A 21,614-nucleotide genomic window follows, 5' to 3' on the forward strand; every position below is an offset into this window, starting at 1 on the left:
GTCCGTGTGACCTGTGTCCAACTGTTTGAGCATGTCTGTGCGCCAGCTCTTCTCATGTCAACCTGTGTGAAAGGTACCTGGGGACAGGATCCGTATGTTCGTGGTAGTTTAAGTGCCATCTTTGAGTGCCTATCTCGAGTCCCCAGCCTCCTCCTCCTTCCCTCTTGCTTCAGCTGTCTTTCCCCATGATTAGCTTCCCCAACCCAATCAAAGAATTTGAGGAGGACTCTACAAATTGGTAGGTTCTCCTCTGAGATGGAAAGGGGTACCCATGTAAAGAAGACCCAGGACAGTGTGCGATAACCAGTCTTAAAACCTTGAAGCCGTTTAAAATTTTGAGTATTTGTTCTTTTAGTTTTTTTGTGTTTTTTTTTCTTCAAATATTTTTAGAGATTGCTCCAGGGCAAACGTAATGAAATATGCAATGCATTAAACTACTGCACTTTTTATAAGGTAAGTGCTTTGATGGTAGAAGTTGAATTTAAGCTTTCTAGAAAAGCAGAGTATTCGTAGGCATACTCAAAGTTGATTGCCAGGCTGGCTCTCCCTCTCTTGGCCTCTGCTGCCTCTTAAACCTACATTCATATATTTCAAAGAAAATTTTTATAGCAAGAGGTGCAGCTTCTCTTAAAAATAACCAGTAGTGAGTTCAGTGCACCATAGTCCGTAGGTGCGTGTAGAGAGCTGCCTGTTTCTTTGTGATGTCCTGGTGCCAGTGGGCCTACAGATGCCATGGGTGTGGCTTTCTGCCGTGGCTGTGTCAGCCTGTGGCCCGCACAGCGTGACCTCTGAGAATTCCACGCTGTTCCCAGGAGAGAAGAATCCAGACTCTAGCAGGTCCGAGGGCTGGAGGCTTCGCTGTAGTCAGTTGTAACCAGCTGTATGTGAGATGATTTATGCTTTTGTTTTTGCTTGGACCAGTTGTGCCACACGGTTCTATAGGCCTCACACAGGCCTTCTGCTAACTGCCCCAGAACAGAAGTGGACTTACAGTCTAGTTCATTTGTTTTGATAAGTTTGGAGAACTGAGCTTGCCAGCCCCATGGCCAAGTGGCAGTACAAGACAGCAGGCTGCGTCACTGCCTCCGTGGTACAGGCTCACAGGACAAACCCACAATGACGGGGTTCATAATAATAGATGTCTTAAAGAAGGCAGCTTGATGACTTGGTGTCTTACTGTGCTGCTCTTGGCAGGAAGCTGCCATCGAACCACAACAGCAAGTGGGGGACCCTGGTGAGCGCAGAGAACTTTCCTCCGCAGTCTGGGCCGAGGAGGGACATCCCAGTCTGAGGTAGGTGAAGTTTGGATCTGGGGTTACTAAGAAGACATCTTGGGGGTGGCCTTCTTTCTGCTGGGTGAATCCCAAGTGAACATGATTGGGCATCCATTTTTTGCCAAACCCAGAGCGGCTGCTAACTGGATGCAATTTCCAGCGTGCCTGGGGGGAGATGCCGCGGTGCGTTTCGAACGGAGCCTGCAGCCCTGCCCTACTGCCAGGAGAAGCATCTCCAGGGCGCTGACACCCTCTATTGCCTTCGTGGCATTTTTTGGTTCTTAAAATGGCTGCTGTGTTCTCTGTACAGTAAGGTTCTTTATGTTGATAGAATGAGAAATCCAGTGTAATGTGCTTGAATGAAATGCTTTATCCAGAATGCTCGATTGAAGGGATGCTTTAATGATCGAGTACACAGCTGGGTTGCTGGGGCATGGTCTCCAAATCAGAGTTGCCCAGGATTGTCAATCAGGAAGGAATAGAGCCAGCCTTTCTAAATTGGGCTTATTTTGAGCATGAAAACAGAATTAAGTCTGCTGGCTCCTCAAGAGGATCAGAGCATCTGAAAGAATTCTGCATGGCAGTAGCGTATTACCGTGTTGTATCCCATAATTCTTAAATGTGGCCAGTGTAGCTGTTTAGATATAGTTTAGATCAAATATGTAGGTAGGTAGGTAGGTAGGTAGGTAGGTAGGTAGGTAGGTAGAGTCCTCTTGCCCTTAATATGCATGAGGATGGAGGGAGAGGAAAACATAGATTGCTGTAGGATCTGTGGTATCACCTTATTTTAAAAGGGCTGAAAGAAGCCCAGAAATAAACCTACACAATTGGGTCAGTGAATACGGATTTTTCTGTTGCTTTGAGAATCTCTGGTGATTTGTGATACTCAGATTTAAACACTTGACCTCATAAGGTACTGTTGCAGAAATAACTGATTTAAGTGTTTGCTTTTAAGGGCCTTTTTTTTTTTTTTAAGGGCCTTCTGTAACAGGGTTTTATTGCATTTGGCCTTAAACGTGAGTGCTGTTAGCCTTATACAAGAGCAACCAATCTTTACATGGCTCTGCGAGGACAAGAGCAGCATTTTGTGTAGGAAGTCCCTGCAATTAACAGTCTGCATGGCTCAAACCAAGAATCCCTGTGTAAGAAAGAATGGCTGATGAATAATACACCTACAGAATTCAGTAGTTTCTGAGAAACATAATTATAGCTTTATTACTACAGATTCTGAGTACGTCACGTGCCCAGCACCAGCTGTAATCTTTCCCAGCCCTCCCCTTGGCTCTGCTGCAGTGGTGAGGATGTTCAGTGCACGGTGGACCTGCAGGCTCTGGCTTTGCTCCTGTGCCCCTGCCATAGGCATTGCACTTGCGCTGCAGAGAGTTCACGTGGTGGTTGGAGTGGGCTCTGCTGTGAACAGAGTCCTAATGAGTGGCTAGAGTGTACACTGTGTGTGTCTGTGTGTTGTGAATGGCACTATCGATAGTGAGAGGGTCAAGAGGAATGGCAGGAGGGACCACATGTTCATTTATCATGGCAATGTCTTCCAGCAGACTGCATAACCACTCCGAAGAAATTAGTTCCAGAGCCTTCTGCTTTGGAGCTGTAGACCCAGCAATTTTCAGAACTTTGTGCATTCTCAAAGGATGGTGAGATTCAAAATCTAGAACAGGAACATTGAAGAGCCATTTCCCGCTTTTTTCAGAGAATGTTTATTTTCTAAAGGATCAGTAAAAAATAGTGTACTTAAAACATTAAATCTGGGGGACAAAAAAAGAAAAGTCTTGTAGAGGACTGTCTTGCTCACCAAAAACAAAATCCTATAATGCAGAGATTTCAAGACACCTAATGTTTTGCGTAAATTTATAACAATGTCTGTATAAGAAATATGAATTACTTGGGGCACCTGACTGACTGAGTCAGTACAGTGTGTGACTCTTGATCTCAAGGTTGGGAGTTCGAGCCCCACGTAGAGCATAGAGATTACTTAAAAATCTTAAAAAAAAAAAAAAATTACTGATCTGATAACCAGTACAGGATAATGAATGTTTTTCATTGTATTCTGTTGAGACAACACAATATCAAGATAAGAGTTACTTGTTCATTCAAACCACATTGAGAACATTTTTGTGAGGTTCAAGATTCTGTTCCATGTAAAGATAAGTAGGACAAAGGTTCTGTTCCCAAAGGACCTCACAGTGTAGGAGGGAAGGAGAGACACCAGTACTCACACTGAAGTGATGGCACATAATTAGAATTTTTGTAAAAAGTTATGTGGTCCTTCATGATTTTGGAAGGAGCATGAGGTGAATCCTGACTGAGTCCTGGGGGAAGACCGGAGGTGTTGGAGCCTAAAGAAACCCAAAGCCAGGAGAGCAAATCCAATTGCATTTGCTTACTTCTAGCACTTCCTGTGGTGAACAGCACCCCCTTTCCCCACTCCGACTGGCTTAAACTTAAGGCCAGCTTCCCAGAGGCTCTGCAAGTACTTCCCCCCCCCCCTCCCCGACTGGGGTACCTCGTAAGCTGGATGTAGCAGCTTGCCGGGGACTGTCATAACCCCCCACCACAGACTGAGAGAGTAAATTTCTGTTGTTGATGTTGCCCAGAACCCCAAGGTCAGGGTGTCAGCAGGTTTGGCTTCTGGTGGGGGTGGGGGGCGCTTCTCTTCATGACTTGCAGGTGCCGTGTCCTCCTGTGCTCTTCCCTTTGTGTGTCTCTGCCCCATCTCTTGTAAGAACACCATTTAGATTGGATGACCTCATTTTACTGTACTTACCTCTTTAATTACCCTATCTCTAAATAGTCACATTCTGAGGTCCTGGGGCTTAGGACTTCAGCTTCCAAATGGGGGGGGGGGGGGGGATACAATTAGTCCAGAACACCGGAAGAAATGTCCTTTCTGCCTTATACCTTTTAACCAGTGCTGTCGGCTGCATCAGTGCTCTTGGGAAGTGTCATCCCACCTTTGAGCTAATGAGGCCACCCCTGATATGGGAGCATTTAAAATGAAAGGAAGAGGGACCCCTGGGTGGCTCAGTGGTTGAGCATCTGCCTTAAGCTCAGGGTGTGATCTTGGAGTCCCTGGATCAAGTGCCATGTTGGGCTCCCCTCTGCCTATGTCTCTGCCTCTCTCTGTGTGTCTCTCATGAATAAATAAATAAAATCTTTTAAAAAACAAAATGAAATGAAAGGAAGAGGGAGTGGCATTAGCACTGCCAGCAGTGCCTTGCAATTGCAGGCACGTTCTGATTCAGTGATTCCACTTTTAAGAGTTGACCTTCCGAGTGTATGGCTGCACAAAGGCATTCTCCACAGAGGCTGGGTGGGGAGGAAGGGGACCTGGATATGTGTTTGTACACTCTTTCCTAGTTCTCATGGAGCCACTCCCATGCTGCCTGCTGGTCTCCCTGTGACTGGCTGGTAGTGCCTCTGAACAGAGCAGCGATGGAAAGCCTGTCTTTGCCACTCCAGCACCCTGCTTGCAGGGGCTCCCATCTGAGCCACAGTACCCCTGGTCACCATGCTGCACAAGCCAAAGCCCACTTCCCCCATGCAGCACATTGCTCTCTGAGGAGCTCTGCTTCAACTCTGGGATCAAGTTCTCCCCTTCTTTGTTCCAGCTTTCATCATCTCCAGCCTGGACCATGGCTGCTGTCTCCTTGCTGGTCTTGGAATATAAATTAAATTATAATAGTCCCCATCCCCAAACCATTCAATGGCTTTTGGTTGCACTCGGCATAAAATGCAAGCTCCTGACCTTGCCCCGCAAGGCCCTGTATGACCCTCTCTTTTGGGGGGGCACCCTTTCTCATTCTTCTTTCTCATCCAAGCTCCAGACTCAGAGACTCATTGCCACCTTTTATCCCTTGAATAAGCCAAGCTCATTTCTCCCTCAGGGCTTTGATGCTTATTAAAAGGCTGTTCTTGGAATACTACAAGCCTACCTCAGGACATCTGCCTGGCAAATGGCAATTGGGAGTTCATGCTCAGCTTCAGGAGGGGACCTTGTGTAAGCCCAGTGGCTGGAAAATGGATGGGCCAGTTGTCCAGTGGATGGAGATACGGGTGGGTGGTGGGTAGATAAATAGATGGGTAGGTGGATGGGTAAACAGGGTGGATTGGTAGATGAATGGATGGGCACCGGCCTAACAGCCCTTGGCTCAGTCCTTGGTTATGGCAAATAATGATCCATATTGAAACATTCTGTGTGCTGAAATTTTAAGATTTTAGTTTACACAATAGTAAGTGAAATGGGCTTGTCTTTCTATCCTGACATAACACTGAGAATCAGGACATAAACATCTCAAAATAAAAGTTAAGTTGTGCTAGGGTCAATTATTGCTTTCAAATTTGAGAGTTCAAGGAGTACTGTGTTCAGGGAGGCTCCAGAGACCAAAGGCAAAAGGAGATCTGGGGGTGGAGCACGGTGGCTGTGGGTGCTGGCGGGTTCCTTCTTCATAGCTGCCTTCCAGCCATTTCCACCCCCACATTTAGGAGCTGCTGCCAGTGGGCTGGCACTGACCTGCAGGCTGCTATCTTGTTGGGACAGATGAGGGAGTAGGAGGAGAATGAGATTATATTCTGAATTCCCAACAACAGCCATAAAATTGAATCCGTATGAAATCAAGCTTGTTAGGGAAAATGTGCTTTAATATAAAATTCATAAACAAGGTAAACCCACCAGGGGATCACCTTCCTGTATGTTTTCCCTGAGAGGTGACTTGGTGCACAGAGGTTAATGCAAAGACTGATTTTTTTCATTTACTAAACAAGCTTCTTACAAATCAGTTTCAAAGTAAGAGAGAGAACTCAGCCAAAGTCTGCGCCTCGTTTGTTGCTTTAGGGAAGACATTTGCTTTTCCTGGCCCTCAATTAGCTAAGGGGCAATTGAAGCTTTACATCCTGTACTGCTCCGCCGGGTAATTACGAAGCCTGAAGCCCGTGCTGGGATAACAAGGCGACACTCCAGCTTGGATGCCTTCCAGGGCGGAGCCAGCACGGGCAGAGCCGGCACAAGCACGGGCGCAGCCAGCACGGGCACGGGCGCAGCCGGCACAGGGACGGGCGCAGCCAGCACGGGCACGAGCACAGCCAGCACGGGGACGGGCACAGCCAGCAGGGGGACGGGCGCAGCCAGCAGGGGGACTGGCGCAGCCAGCACGGGCACGGGCACAGCCGGCACAGGGACGGGCGCAGCCAGCACGGGCACGAGCATAGCCGGCACGGGCACGAGCATAGCCGGCACGGGGACGGGCACAGCCGGCACGGGGACGGGCACAGCCGGCACGGGGACGGGCACAGCCGGCACGGGGACGGGCACAGCCGGCACGGGGACGGGCGCAGCCAGCAGGGGGACGGGCGCAGCCGGCACGGGCACGAGCACAGCCGGCACGGGGACGGGCACGGGCGCAGCCGGCACAGGCACAGCCGGCACGGGCGCAACTCCGTCCCAGGGCGGTGGTGTTTGTGCGTGGAGCGCTTGCAGGCTCGCTTCTGTCCTCCCTCCTGGAGCGCAGAAAGGCTGCCGCAGGGAAAGTCCCTGGGGGCGGGGGTCGTCACTCCCGGTCCTCCCCTACGTTTGCAGCCACGTGGCTCCAGCCGCCGCGGCGTGCGGACCGCAGAGCGGCCCCACGGTGGCTCCCGTGCCGGTCCGGCTTGCGGACTGCACGTTATCTGGAGGGAAGCGTGGCGAGGCCGCGGCGTGGGGCTGGCGGGGGGAGGGGGCGGCTGCCGAAGGAGGGCCGGCGGCACTGCGTGCGCGGGGTGCGGAGACCCGGGGAGGGCGGGAGGCGCGGGGGGGGGGGGGGGGCGGGTGGCGCTGCCGTGTGTCGGCGGCCGGAACCGCGGCGGTCACGTGACTTCCGGTGCTCTTCCGGGGAGACCTTCCTCCGGGTCGGGAGCTGCGCCTGCGCCCCAGGTGGCCGCGCGAGCCTGCTGCTCGGCCCCGCGACCTGCCCGCGCGGCGGCGCCCTCTCCGCGGACGGCGCCACCTGCACAGCCCCCCGGATGCAGCAGCCCTCTGGTCTCTCCTGTCCCCTGGCCGCCCTCTTCAGAGCTCACACCCTTGTCGGCCGGCCTTGCTTGGCTTGCACGTAAAGGCGCTCACCCCTCAGGCCTTCCAGCCGTGTTTCTGTCGTCGCCTGTGTTTTAGGGCTCAGGTGGCCGGGAAGCACCCCTCCAGACGGTCCCACAGGTTTCGCTGCTCCGCACATTGACGCCGTGGCATATTGTCAAAGGTGCTGGCGAAGCCGGCTCTGCCGCCTTTGGAGATCATCTTAGTTGCCCTTTGACATATGGAGGCTCTTCTGGTTGATTGCCTAGGTCAGGCGCTTTCTATCTTGACTCAAGAACCAGGCTGTGAGGGATCGGGCCTCCAGCTCGAGTTTCTTCTGATGGGAACTAGCGTGACACGCTACGGAATCCACATTAAGTTGGCTTTCCTAACAGTACTGGGTGAAGTCACTTGTCTTCATCGAACCTAAATGATTAATCCATGTTAGAAATGTACGCACAGGGCGCCTGGGTGGCCCAGTGGTTGAGCATCTGCCTTCCGCCCAGGGCGTGATCCCGGGGTCTTGGGATCGAGTCCCACATCGGGCTCCCTGCAGGGAGCCTGCTTCTCCCTCTCCCTCTGTCTCTGCCCCTCTCTCTGTGTGTCTTTCATCAATAAATAAATAAAATATTTAAAGAAAAAAAAAAGAAAGGAAGGAAGGAAGGAAAGAAAGAAAAAAAGAGAAAGAAAGAAAGAAAAAGAAAGAAAGAGAAAGAAAAAAAGAAAGGAAGGAAGGAAAGAAAAGAAAGAAAGAAGAAAGAAAGAAAGAAAAGAGAGAGAGAAAGAAAGAAAGAAAGAAGGAAAGAAAAGAAAGAGAAAGAAAGAGAAAGAAGGAAAGAAAAGAAAGAGAAAGGAAGGAAGGAAGGAAAGGAAAGAAAGAAAGAAGAAAGAAAGAAAGAAAAGAGAGAGAGAAAGAAAGAGAGAGAGAGAGAGGAGGGAGGGAGGGAGGGAGGGAGGGAGGAAGGAAGGAAGGAAGGAAGGAAGGAAGGAAAGAAAAAGAAAGAAAGAAAGAAATGTGCGCACATCCGGAGATCCCTGGGTGGCTCAGCAGTTGAGCCCCTGCCTTTGGCCCAGGGCATGATCCTGGGGTCCCGGGATCGAGTCCCATGTCGGGCTCCCTGCATGGAGCCTGCTTCTCCCTCTGCCTGTGTTTCTTTCTCTCTCTCTATGCCTCTCATGAATAAATAAAATCTTGAAAGAAAAAAAGAAAAAAATGAATGAATGAATGAATCAATGAATGCACATCTTTGGGTGCTTGACTGGCATGATTGGTTTCGGATTCTTGATTTCAGTTTAGGGTGTGACCTTAGGGCCCTGAGATCTAGACCCTCCTGGGCTCAGCTCATTGTGGACTCTGCTTGAGATTCTCTCTCCCGCTCTCCTGCTGCCCACCCCCCCCCCACTTATGCATGCTCTCTTCCTCTTGCTCAAATATATAAATAAATCTTGAAAAGAATAGAAAAGAAGTATATACATATCTCATCCATGAACTGTGAACATTGGCTTTTAGTTTCTCCCTTGCAGAAAGTACAGCCTGTGAGAGGGCATGCTGGTGTTCTAATGTGACTAAGTGTTGTGCAAAAGTCGACATTCTAGGGGGGCCTGGGTGGCTTAGTCAGTTGGGCCTCTGCCTTCTGCTCAGGTCATGATCTCAAGGTTCTGGAATTGAATCCCACATCAGGCTCCCTGCTCAGCGGGGAGCCTGCTTCCCCCTCCCCTGCACCTGCTCATGCTGTCTCTCGCTATCTCTCAAATAAAAAAGAGAAGTCTTTAAAATAAATTTTTAAAAAGTGGACATTCTAAAATAATGGTAAACTGAAACTTGCTTCACAGACATGAGCAAGGTTAGGGAGCAAGGTCGTAGGGGGTGACCCAGTAGGTGCATTCCTTCTACACCCGCCTACCCCTGAGGCCACCTCCAGTAGCATTCAGTATTAGAGACTTCAGAAAGTAGGCAACAAATGCAGACAGCCACTTTGTTTGAGGCCAGGGTAAGGTAGCTTAGTTACAGCAAGTTTTTCCTTTGCTAGCATTTATTTTTATATTAGAACCCTGAAATCATGGCGTGTGCAAAAGACCATTGGGGAATGTCAGGCCCACCAATGCAGATCTCCCTTACAAGATGACTGTGAGAGCTGGACAGCCATCTGGTTCTCTGTCTACCTCCTTCCCCTTGGAACCCGTAGGCTCATAGGTATCTCTCCATAGAGCCACAGTGACTGGTCTTTGTCTCTGAGGTTACTCTCAGTCACTTGCCCTTTTTTTTAATGGGGTTGTAAAGATGTATTCAATTGAAAGATCCACATAACCTAAAACATACTGCTTGAACGTGTACCATTCGGTGACATTTAGTTCGTGTTACGCAGCCATCACCACTATCTAGTTCCAGAAATTTTGTCACCCCAAAAGAAAACCACTTTGCCATTGAGCAGTTACTCCTGAACTGGGTTTACTTTTTTTTAACTTGAAAGATAAATTGAAATGATCCACTCTGTGCAGTAAGAGTATGTCTTACTCAAAAACAGTTGCCATCATTTGGACGTGAGATGAGTACTTGGCTGTCAAAACTCATTTCCCACAGACTCAGTGTGTTAAGTGGTTGTCAAATTCTTGAAGCTGGTCTCTAACCAGTTTAACTCATAAATTTGAAATTAAAAAAAGACAGTTCTGCAAGTCACCTATTTCTCTTAAGCAATCTAAAATGCATCCAGATATTTCTGAGTGTGTGTGTGTTAAATCCACATATCCCCCAAGAACTCGTAGAAGACAACACAGAGCCAGGAGCATGCTTTATGTCTGACCCCACCCCCATCCCTAGCAGCCTTCCTTCCTCCCACTCCCAATACAGTAATCCTCACCTTCTACAGTAATCCTTACCACCCCCACCAGAATTCAGACAAAGAGAAGGTGAAGGAGGAGGGTGGACAAGCATGGATAGTGACAATGTGGTAGCCAGAAAAGTACATCTTCCTCAAGTTTTCTCAGACACCATTTGGAGCATATTCTTGGGGATATACATGTTCTCATTGTGAGTGTCATTTTCTGTCTCTGTTTCCATATTAATCCTTAAATTCATAACAGGATATTCTGGATGATGTGCATGACCACACCTTGTGTGTGTGAGAGTTGTCTCATTGCCAGTGCCTAAGAACATAAGTGTTCCTGGCTGAGAGGAAAGAATCTGTCCACATTCACATGCAAACCAAGCTCTCTAGATCAGGGAAAAGACATCAAAGCACCAGGCCCTCAGAGCTCTGTGTCCTATCAGTCAAAAGAAAAGCAGTGAGTGAAATGAGTCCTTCTGTGACAGCAGGGAAACTGTGGTAGCTAAACCCAAAAGAAAAAGCTGGGCCACAGGAGAAACAGCTCATTCTCCGCAAAGCCTCATCACCCTTTGCATTAAACATTTGCTTTATAGTTTTGCTCTCCTATAACTTGCAAATTTGTTTTGTAATTTATAGCCAAAGAGCTATGAAAATAGGGAAAATACAATGTTTTGTGTTTAGACATATTCCACAATGCAGTAAAAAATAAAGCCATAAACTCCATGGTTTCATATGTAGGCACAACCTGTAGACAGAAAGTAGATTCATTTGCCAGGAATTAAACGTTGAGGGGAATGGGAATGACTGCTGTAGTAGGTGTGGATTTTCTTTTGGGGGTGATGAAAATGTTCTGGAATCAGATAATAATGATGGTTGCACAACTCCATGAATATACTAAAAACTACTGAATTGTATACTTTCATAGGGTAAATTTTATGGTATGTGGACTTTATCTTAATTTTTAAAAATCTGTCAACATTGGGATGCCACAGGGGAAAAAGTTAATTTAATATAAATCTCAGGTGCCTGGGTAGCTCTATCAGTTGCACATCTGTCTTCAGCTCAGGTCATGACCCTGGGGTCCTAGGGTTGAGCCCCACATCGGGCTCCCTGTTCAGCGGGGAGCCTGCTTCCTCCTCTCCCTCTGTCTCCCGCTCCGCCTGCTTGTTCCCTCTCTCTCTCTCTCTCTCTCTCTCTTTCTCTTTCTCTTTCTCTCTCTGTCAAATAAATAAAATGAGTCTGTGCATTACTCAAGTCTGAGAAATGTGGCTGCCGCTCTGAGGTCGACAGAATTTGTAAAGGGTCACACAGGAAATATTCTTGGCTTCAGGGGAGAAACTGTTCATGGTGTGATGACTCAACTCTTGTAGCATAGAAGCAGCCATGAATAGTACATACAGGAGTATGTGTAGCTGTGCTCCAGCAAAACTTGAAAGGTTTGCCAGCCCTTGGGTTTGGTCAAGGGATGGCCATCTCTGAATGTACTTTCAGGAATGGGAACATGGGACATAGATGGCAGTCTGTCTAGATATTTCAAAGAGATTTTGTGGGCGGCCCAGGTGGCTCAGTGGTTTAGCGCCACCTTTGGCCCAGGGCGTGATCCTGGAGACCCGGGATCGAGTCCCACATCGGGCTCCTTGCATAGAGCCTGCTTCTCTCTCTGCCTGTGTCTCTGCCTCTCTCTCTGTGTATCTCTCATGAATAAATAAATAAAATCTTTAAAGAGAGACTTTGTTTATGATTCTCTTGGAAGAACGAGATCCATTTCTTTTGTCATCTTCATCTTACTTGTCTCGTGGGTAGTGGTTGAACTTCAGGAGTTTACACTGTCCCCCCAAGTAGAGGTGGCTGTGATGCCTTCACAGAGCAGGAGTAGAGGAGAGTGCAGGATGCGCTAACCATGGGCTCCTTTGTGATGTGTTCTGCATTGGAGTGATGGCATGGGGTGGGGAGGGCACCATCAGACCCTAAAGACTGGCATGCTACCTTAGGTGAAGTGACTCCAGAAGGGCTTAAGGGCTCACCAGGACTGCCCGAGAGGCTGGGGGGAAGAGTTCTCGAATGTAAGTGCTAGGCTGCTTATCTTGTTCTGTTCCCTTTTTATTTGTGGAATTCTTCAAGAGCACAAATGTTCTGGGTCAAAGACAGGATATGTATGCAATTTATTACAAGTATTTATAATGTAAAGGCTTACTAGTGTTAACATAGCACAAACTATGAAAAGACGTGAGTGTCCTAGACACCCTGATAATTATGCCTCTCTCTAGTAAACGTGGATGTATGAGAACCCAGATTATGAATCTTGATATTACAAAAGTGCTCTCTCTTTGGAAATAATTCATGGAGGTCATTTCTTTAAAAACTCCTCAAGTACAACCAGCATCCAGATCTTGTTTTCCAGTACCCTTCTGTAGTCAAAGTGACCAGGGCAGGGAATATAACAAAATGAGCCTGGAATATCTTGTAGTGCCAAAAAAAGTAAGGAAATACCAAACCAGAAAGCCCAGTAATGTGTCAGAGGGACACAGGAGCCAACTGAAATAGCTTCCTATGACTATAGCTAGAATAATTTAAACAAGATAAAGTAGTGTTAGACTGTAACCCAGTGTATAAAGTTTATTCCTGAGTTCATAACTGACTTGCATTAATGATTGAACAAGTAAGTGGAGAGAGAAAAGACAAATTTCCCAAGCAGAAAAATTCCAAGTAATCTGTGTAGATCTTCTGCCCTGAGGCAAGTGGAATAGAACTCCTGGCTCCTTAAATATGGGCTGTGTATGGCTCACCTCCTTCCAAAGAAGGCAGGATGAAAAGGTGGAGGCAGAGAAGGAGCTCATGATGGAGAAATTGGCATACGCTAACCCCTGCCAGGCGATGCACAGAGACAAGTTGCGTTGACAGCATGACCCTTGCTATCACGTGATGAGAATGGCACTTGTTACCTTTGTGATCTTCCCTAAAATCCATAACCATAATCATGACATCAGGCAAATTTCAGTTGGGAAACATTCTACAAAATGCCTGAACAATACTCCTTAAAATTGTCAACGGCATCAAGAACAAGGAAATTCTGGGAAGCTGTTGCTTGGGAGAAGCTGAGGAGACGTGACAACTGAATGTAATGTGGTACCCTGAACAGGGTCCTGGCACAGAAGAAGGACGTTAAGTAAAAAAGAAATCTGAATCAAGGATGGACTGAAGTTAATATTCATATCCCAAGATTAGCACATTAATTATAACACGTTACCATACTGAGTAAGATGTTAACTGTTGGGTAGACCAGGCAGTGGGTATATGGGAACTCTCTTATTGTCATAATTTTTCTGTAAACCTAAAAGCATTCTAAAATGAAGTGTTTATTTAAAAGAGTAATTTTATTAAAGATTTTTTTAATTTATTATTTTAAAATAATTTATTCATGAGAGACACAGGCAGAGGGAGAAGCAGGCTCCCTGCGGGGAGCCAGATACAAGACTCAATCCCAGGATCACACCCTGAGCCGGAAGCAGACACTCAACCATGAGCCACTCAGGTGTCCTTTGAGATTTTATTTTTAAGTAATCTTTATACCCAACTTCGAGCTGAGAACCCAAGATCAGGAGTTATATCCTTCAGCAACTGACCCAGCCAAGTGCCTCTAAAATAATGCATTTTGAATTATTCAGCTTGTAAATATTAGGAACACACCTTTTGAGCAGTAAGTGTGGTGAAATATCCAATCAGCTACCAGATTCTTAGTAGATATGTATTATGTGGATGGCTGTGCATCCTTGCACTGAGTGTTGAGGATATAGTCTGGGGCAGATGTCACCCACTCTTAGGAACGGGATCATGTACTCAGTAAAATAATAGGTGGCGATGAGAAGTTGTAGAAAGAATGTAAGCTTTGGGGTTGAAGACACAGGTTCAAATTCTCATTCTCCTTTTCAGTGTGCTTGCATCAGGCCACCTAAGTTAATAACCTCGTGTCCCTGGATGATGAGGTCTCATAGCAACGTTCCTTGCAGACCTATTTAAATGCTGACTGGCTATAACATGCATGCATCAGCATGGGTGCTTAGGATCAAGAAGGTGTGGAAAAAAAGGGAAAAGTCACTCTTACAAATATAGCAGTAATCTGGGAGATGCTGCAGAGTAGCATGTGTTATTGGCCAAATGGGCAAGACTCAGAAATAATTGCCATGAATTCAGAAAGGGCTGACGGAAGCAGGTTGAAAAGAGAAAACCCATTCTGAAGGGTAAGCATGAGACTGGAGAGGCCTTGGAGCTCAGTCTGGGAAGGGGCTGTCCGGGACAGCGTTGGGGGGGTTCCTTCCGTGTGGGGGTGACTCTGAGGTCTCCGGCTGCTTCAGGAGGGAGGTGGAGGGCAGGGGCTTTCAATGCGGATCATTGTGAGATGACGGACTGGTAAGTCGCGGTCAGGCTGGGACTTTGTCTTCTCCCCTGAATGCTGTGCACACAGTAAAACTTCCGGAAGTACTTTGTTAGTTGTTTGCTGGATTACGTTCCTAATGAGTGTGTAATAAACCTAAGAGTACAAATAGAATACAGAGAGACATAAATTAGGCTATTCAGCGGGATTTTTTTCCTTTCATTGTTCCATCTGATATTACTGTGCATGTGAAGTTGAATAGTGTATCGCACATACTATGTGATTAGCATAGTTAAATAGATAAAGCTGAGTAAAAATATGTTCAGCAGGCTTTCCTGTATTTCCCCCTTTTAGATTATAAGGAGGAAGACGGCCAAGCGTTTTGGGGTTTTCAACGGGCAAGTCTTCTGGCAGGGTTGGGGGGCGGGGGGGTGGGGGAGCTAAGCGTTAGGAGCCTGGGGAACGTTGGCCCTGAGGTCAGGAGTAGTCTGAGTCCCGAGGTTAGAGCCGCCGGAGCCTGCGGGAACTTGCCCATCACGAGGCAGCAGGCACCGACAGGCCAGCTGCTGGGCGCGGGGCTCTGAGGCTGGTCCGGCAGGAGGCGGCGAGCGCTGCGCCCCCAGACGCCCCGCATTTGTCCTCAGGCAGCTCAGCCCGCACGGGACTGCTTGCCTGACGTCCTTAGCGTCTGCAGTTACCAGTGTTTCTTTTGTTCTCCTGTCTTTAAAAGCAGGTTGTCAGCTCACGGCGCGGTGAGTAAGATCTGGGGAGATCTGCACACATTTGTCTTGTTTATTGTTCTGCCTGAAAATGAAAACTCCTGCCAGGTGGGCTGCAGATTCCAGCTCGAGCTCTGCATGCGTGCACGTATGCGTGTGGGCACACTACGCGTGTGCTGCATGTGTGCCGATAGGTGCCTGCAGAGTTTGCAGCGTTGGTTTTTGCGCTTGGCTGAAAGCGCACTGAAACTAGGAGGCAGTGCCTTCCAGCGCCGGGGGCCGGGCTGCGAGCCCTAGTGCCCGGTAGCCTTGGCGCGCGGGGAGCCCTGCTCCGCGGGAGAGCTGCAGACCTGCCTGCCCCGCGGGAGGCCAGCATTGCACGAACACCCGTGTGCCTTGTCTCGCCTTTTCATTTTTCCATACCAGCAAGAAATTAGCATTTGCATGACTGAGACGCTGAATGTGGACACTGAAAGAAAATGGTGAGTCAGCCACATGGAAGTGGAGGGAAAAAAGCAAAATCAGGTGTGCATGTTTAGTCATGAAAAAATGCTCTGTGGGTGAATTCACACATAGCCTGCTTGCTAATTGCAGCGACAGCATCTAAAAGGAGAAAATGGAATCGGTGCGGTTCTGAGTATTTTCCAGCTCTTAGATTTTGCTCTCTGGTGGGATGTGACAGTTGAGAGGCATGCCATTTCTTTACAGGTTTCACCGTACGTACGTGTGCTGTGGATCTTTTTTTTACCTTTTATATTGTAAAAGAAACATCCGTGGGCGTTATTTCTAGATGATTGAAATGCCTTTGCTTTACTACCGGATGCTTTTGTGTGTGGAGGGAGGATGCCATTTTCAGAGAAATTGCTGCATATATGTGTGTGTATGCATACACATGCACGCACATGCATCTACTGTTTGGGTCTGCATTTACTGACTCACATAGGAAGGAGTTATTTTTAAATGCATGTTTTAGCGGTCATGCTATTGAGAAGAGAAAAAGGAGTTTGAAGAAAGATTTTTGGAAATCTACCTGGCAGCATTTATAATTAAATCATTAAATAGCCTTACATATTGGAGACTTACAGAATGAATGAATGAAACATGTTATGTAAAATGTCTTAAAATTTGGTACAGATTTGCTGGCTGACTGGCATATTTTCCTTGGGAAGCAGAGTCCTTGAGAGGGTATTCTATAAATATTCTTTATGGCTATGTTGCAGAAAAGTATTCCACGGATGGTAGAAAGAGGTGCATCTCTACAGTTGCTTTTTGTCATGCATGATGAAAAGAACATTCTCTGTCTCTCTCTGTCTCTGTCTCTCTCACACAGACACACACACACACACTCACACACACCCCTTAAAAAATTTGCAGGGTATTCTCCTAGATGCATGAACAGAATACACATAGAAGCAGTTATTTTAGAAGGGTACTAGGAATACCATACATGTTGGTATGAATGGTATAGGTTGTATTAGGCATCTCTTGCCCAACTGGAGTGACATGACCCTGGTAAGTGTATGCTTGCTGCCCCTTATTCTGCATGGACTGGCTGCTTCCCCAAAGTCCACCTTTGAATTTCAGAGGTATATTAGGAAGTTAACATCTCGTGTGGCTTTTAGAATGCATTTGTTTCATTTTTCATGCCTTTAATTCTTTGCCTCTTGTGTGCATTAAAATTTAAGAAGATTAAAGTGGAGAAGTAGTAGAAACAAGGGCTGCTATTGTGTGTCCAGTGGATCAGTGGACACTCGTGTTTTCTACCTGGCTTTTTCTAGATAATCAGGTCCTTTCTGAGAGGCTTGTAGACATAGCTGGATGTCTGAAGAGATGCTAGAGTTACTTAGTTTTCTGCCTTAAAAAAATTTTTTTTCAGAATCCCTTGTGTTTATTCTTAAAGTTGACAAAGCATTACATATTTCTATCTCTGTTACACACACATACGCATATGCACGCTCACACTCGCACACGCATGTAACTTGGGCCTTATTATATTGCATGCTATGCTCATTCTATAATAAACAAACTGGGGCTGAAGTGACTGGATTCACACAGCCAGTTCATAGAGAAGCCTTGCCTGCGGTATGGCTGCTTTGTAATGTGGTGGGTTCTTGCTGACTCATACCTCCCACCTCTGTGATTAAGAGAGTCCTCCAGGTAAGTATGGGCTGAGTGAGATGGTGGTACACGTTGCCAAACCTAGTGTCTTACTAACTTTCCTGTCCCATACCCAGTGTGCTCATTGTACAGTGAGAAGGACTCCTAGGATAGGCTCCCAGAGAGTGTGTGGTACAGAGAACCCCTCACCAGATGGAGAGACTGGAGACACGTGTCCCAAACCTGTGTGGATATAATTTGCAGGTTGCTCAACCTTTCTGACCTTCCATCTATCCATTAAAACAGGAGTTCAGAGTTACTGATTTCTAAGGTCCCTATTAGAAATAATAGTTTTTCATTGTCAGAGAAAGAAGCCAGGGACTCGAATTCCCCTTAAGATCACCCTTCCAGGGTGATCCAGGCTCATAGGTCATATTATCTTACTCCTGTGCCACCAACATTCACGTGTAAGAAGACATAGAAATATATAGGAGACATACACACACACACACACACACACACACGTGTGTAATATCTCTGAGATCCACTTAGAGATAAAAGGAGCTCCTGCAGCAGAGTCCGTCTTCTGCCGATAGGCTTTGCTGAAGTGGTGGCAGTGCTCTTGACAGCTACACCTGCTTAGGTGTTGTGTGCTATCACTCCATAAAGTCCGTGACTAACAAATGAAGTGCTCTGGGATGTCACCTACATAAAGTTTGTTATTGAATGACTGTTATAAACTCTAGCCAGTGGGCCCTTAAACATACTCAGAGGCCATTAAAGGTAGAATAACTAGAAATTCTAGGAAGGTGTTTAACATTTATATACACATGCACGCATGTGTACGTACATGTGTATATATGGACAGCATACACGCACTCGCATAGTAGACGTTTTATAGAGTAATTAACTATATAAGGTAAATTTTTATGTACAATAAAAATATCTAAAGCCTATTAGGTAAATAATCCATTTCCAAATACGGTTCAGCTGAGGAATAATAATTAGACCATCTCAAATGTGGGATTTTCAGAATTTTGGATCATATACTGTAGGAAGAAGACAACCAAAGCAAACAATTTTCTTTTAAATTATAGGGAGAATATAGTATTCTAACTATTTTAATCTTTTATTGCATAATTACCCACATTCAAGATGGCTCCTTATTTCATAAGCTTGACATATGTTTTTGAGAGTCAGGATTTTTACTAATTTGAGGATACAGCCTCCTAGGCTGTGTATATGTTATTTTAAAATCTGTTTTACTAATTAAAATATTCTTACTAAATAAGGAAGTTTTGTGAGCAATGCACGGCATTCTAAGATCCGAATGCCCAGTAGAGGTCCTGTGGACTTTTAGTGTTATCTCCTGTCTTTCATTGTTATAAGCAGTACTGTAGCAAACATCTTGTAGTAAAATATTCATGTTCTGGCACGCTAATTTCCTTAGGATGAAATTCTAGATGTGGAATTGCAAGGCAGGCTTTTGGGAAATATGCTCAAGGTGCCGTCCATAAAATGTGTACTATTTATGTCCTACCCGCCCCCCCAACAGCCTAGGACAGTCTTGCTTTTCCCAAAACTTGGTCCATATCAATAATTCTGGGACTCAATAGGCAAAAAGTTCTTTCTTTCAAGTAGGCTGCATGGTGTGGAGTCCAACACAGGACTAGAACTCATGACCCTGAGATCAAGACCTGAGCCCCGATGAAGAGATACTCAACCAACTGAGCCACCCAGGCACAGTTGCAGAGAAACTCCATTTGTAACTTACTCCATTTGTAACTTACTTTTTCTCAGTAACTAGCAAAGTAAAGTTGAACTTTGTGACTTATCTAGCCATTTGGTTTTCTTTTCTTTTGTTTGTTACCGCTCACATTTTATGTTCATTTTCCTGTTGGGGATGGGGCCTTTCTTTCTTGATCATTGTTACTTAGGTTCCAAATAGATGGCTGAAGTGCATTTGATGTGTACTTTTGAAACCTTTATGTTTGGTTCCAGTTAGGTTTTTCCTTTTTAATGTACTAACTGGTGTTAATGATGTCATTATCCCTTCCTGGTGGCTTTGCACAGTCCATTCCTATTCTGCTGGCTCCTGGCTATTGTGTGCTGGCCTTTGCATTAGTACCTAGAAAGCATAACCACCTGGGGCTCTGTGGGTGTGAAATTTCCTATTATTTGTAGCCTGCCGCCTGAAATATTCTCCAGTATTTTCACGAGAACAACCCAGGTGTTTTGGTTTTGGTTTTTAAACATTTTATTTATTTATTTGAGAGAGAGAGGGAGAGAGCAAAGAATGAGAGGGAGAAGCAGACTCCTCACTGAGCAGGATGGATCCCAGAACCCTGAGATTGTGACCTGAGCCGAATGCAGACACTTTACCTACTGAGCCACCCAGAACCCAGGTGTTTTAGAAGAATGTTTTAATGTGGTGTGGCAAAGAGAAAGCAGCAGGGAGAAACGAACATTACACCTGAGCTTAGGTTATTAGGCACATTACTTAGGCTCTTGGGGCTGCAGTGTCCTGCAAGTGCTACGTTTTGTGGGTCATATTTGCTCTCTGCAATGGAGGTTAATGATACAGTTGCCTCTGCCACAGAATTGAGAAGTGCTTGGCTTCCCAGTATCCCCCTAGCATCCTGCCACCCTTACTGCTCCGGTTGACAGGACTCCCAGGGTCCATCTGAGGCACAACTGTCAGACTTCCTTATATTCTAGGGTCTGCTCATGTGAGCACTTGTCCATGCTTGTCCCTTTGTCCTCGTTGTTTTCTTTCATTGGGATGTCTTTTGTGTGTGTATTTTCATGTTCCTTTTGTGTGTTTTCCTTTGATACACCAAACATCAAAACGTTTGATCACTCAGTGTAAGTATGTCAAAATAAAATAAGTAGAAGCCATATAACTATAGGTGTAAACATTCAAAAGAGTAAAGGGCTCGATCACCAGTTAGTATTTTAATTATGGTCACTGCTTTGTTGAAAAGTTGAGTTACTTCACATAGCCTTTCATGGGCAAGTAGACATCATTGAATCTGTGAGTTGTTTCTATAGCATTCATAGCAATGTATGTGAAAACGGAAGGAGAGAGTCAGCAGACTGCTACGGACCAGAGCTGACAGTGTCCAGCTCATTTATGACCAGGTGAGAACATGAGATCATCTCCCAGGCCATCCAGCTCCAGCATATAGTTGTGTGTGTGTGTGTGTGTGTGTGTGTGTGTGTGTGTGTGCGCGCGCGCGCGCACACATGTGCAGGTGCGCCCCTATGTTTTAATTTCCACTAGATCAGCAGAACCACAGTCTCAATGGTCTTCCAATGACAGGTATGTCTCTAGTTACCTGTATTTGTGTGGTTACGTGCCAGCAAGCCTTTAAGGTTGAATCAGGTTCAGAGAGAATCTCCCTTGAGGGATCTTCTCATCTGTTATTGGGGAAAATAATACATAACAGATTACCATAGACTAGGTGTTTAAACAACAGACATTTCTCCCAGCTCCAGAGGCTGGAAGTCCAGGATCGAAGTCAACTATTTTGGTTGCTGGCGAGACCCATTTCCTGGTTTGCAGATGGCTGTGTTCTTGTTCTTGCTGTGTCCTTACGTACTGGAGACCACACAGCAGGGCAGCAAGCTCTCTTATGTCTTTCTTATCTTTTTTAAAAAAATTTATTTATTTATTCATGAGAGACACAGAGAGGGAGGCAGAGACACAGGCAGAGGGAGAAGCAGGATCCATGCAGGGAGCCGGATGTGGGACTCGATCCTGGACCCCAGAATCATCACACCCTCAGCCAAAGGCAGATGCTCAACCACTGAGCCACTCAGGCATCCTTTGTGTCTCTCTTCTTTTTTTTTTTTTTTTATGTTTCTCTTCTAAGGGCACTGTCCCTCCACTGAGGGATCAATCCTCATGATCTAATTACCTCCTATAGGTCCCACCACCTAACACCTTCCCATTGGGGGTTACGATCTTATACATGAATTTGGAAGGACACAGAAATGAATGTAAATGCTGTGCTGCAGGGTAGTCAGAAAGCCCAAGAAAATCAGCCCGCCAGCCTTGCCTTCCTCTCCCTCCCTGCCTGCCTTCCTGCCTCCTCTGTTTCTTCCCCTTACCCCACTGAGTCTTTGCTGAAGCCTTGCTTTGTGCCAGGGACTGTGTGAGGCCCAGGGACAGAAATGGGTGCTATGAGTGTACCCAGGAGAAGCGATACCAAATGAAAATAACACAAGTGAATTGAGAACAATTTGTGAATAAGCAGGTGGAGATTACAT

The 21,614-nt window shown here is 46.3% G+C and overlaps 1 protein-coding gene across 14 annotated transcripts in view; it reads left to right on the plus strand.

Annotated features, from left to right (window-relative positions):
- Positions 1 to 21,614, plus strand: part of SHROOM2 (shroom family member 2) — a 145,054-nt gene that overhangs the window by 92,311 nt on the left and 31,129 nt on the right. For 6 of the 14 annotated variants that reach the window (XM_072744967.1, XM_072744966.1, XM_072744964.1 and 3 more), the window contains one exon: positions 1,195 to 1,292. In XM_072744967.1, coding sequence (XP_072601068.1) covers positions 1,195 to 1,292 — 98 coding nt within the window. Of the gene's footprint in view, positions 1 to 1,194; positions 1,293 to 14,193; positions 14,393 to 14,488; positions 14,562 to 15,001; positions 15,728 to 15,911; positions 20,484 to 21,614 lie in introns of those variants that run through there. The other 8 variants (XM_026015320.2, XM_072744974.1, XM_072744976.1 and 5 more) reach the window with 8 other exon arrangements.

The sequence above is a fragment of the Vulpes vulpes genome, chromosome X, assembly GCF_048418805.1.
Source record: "Vulpes vulpes isolate BD-2025 chromosome X, VulVul3, whole genome shotgun sequence".
Taxonomy (NCBI): Eukaryota; Metazoa; Chordata; class Mammalia; order Carnivora; family Canidae; genus Vulpes; species Vulpes vulpes.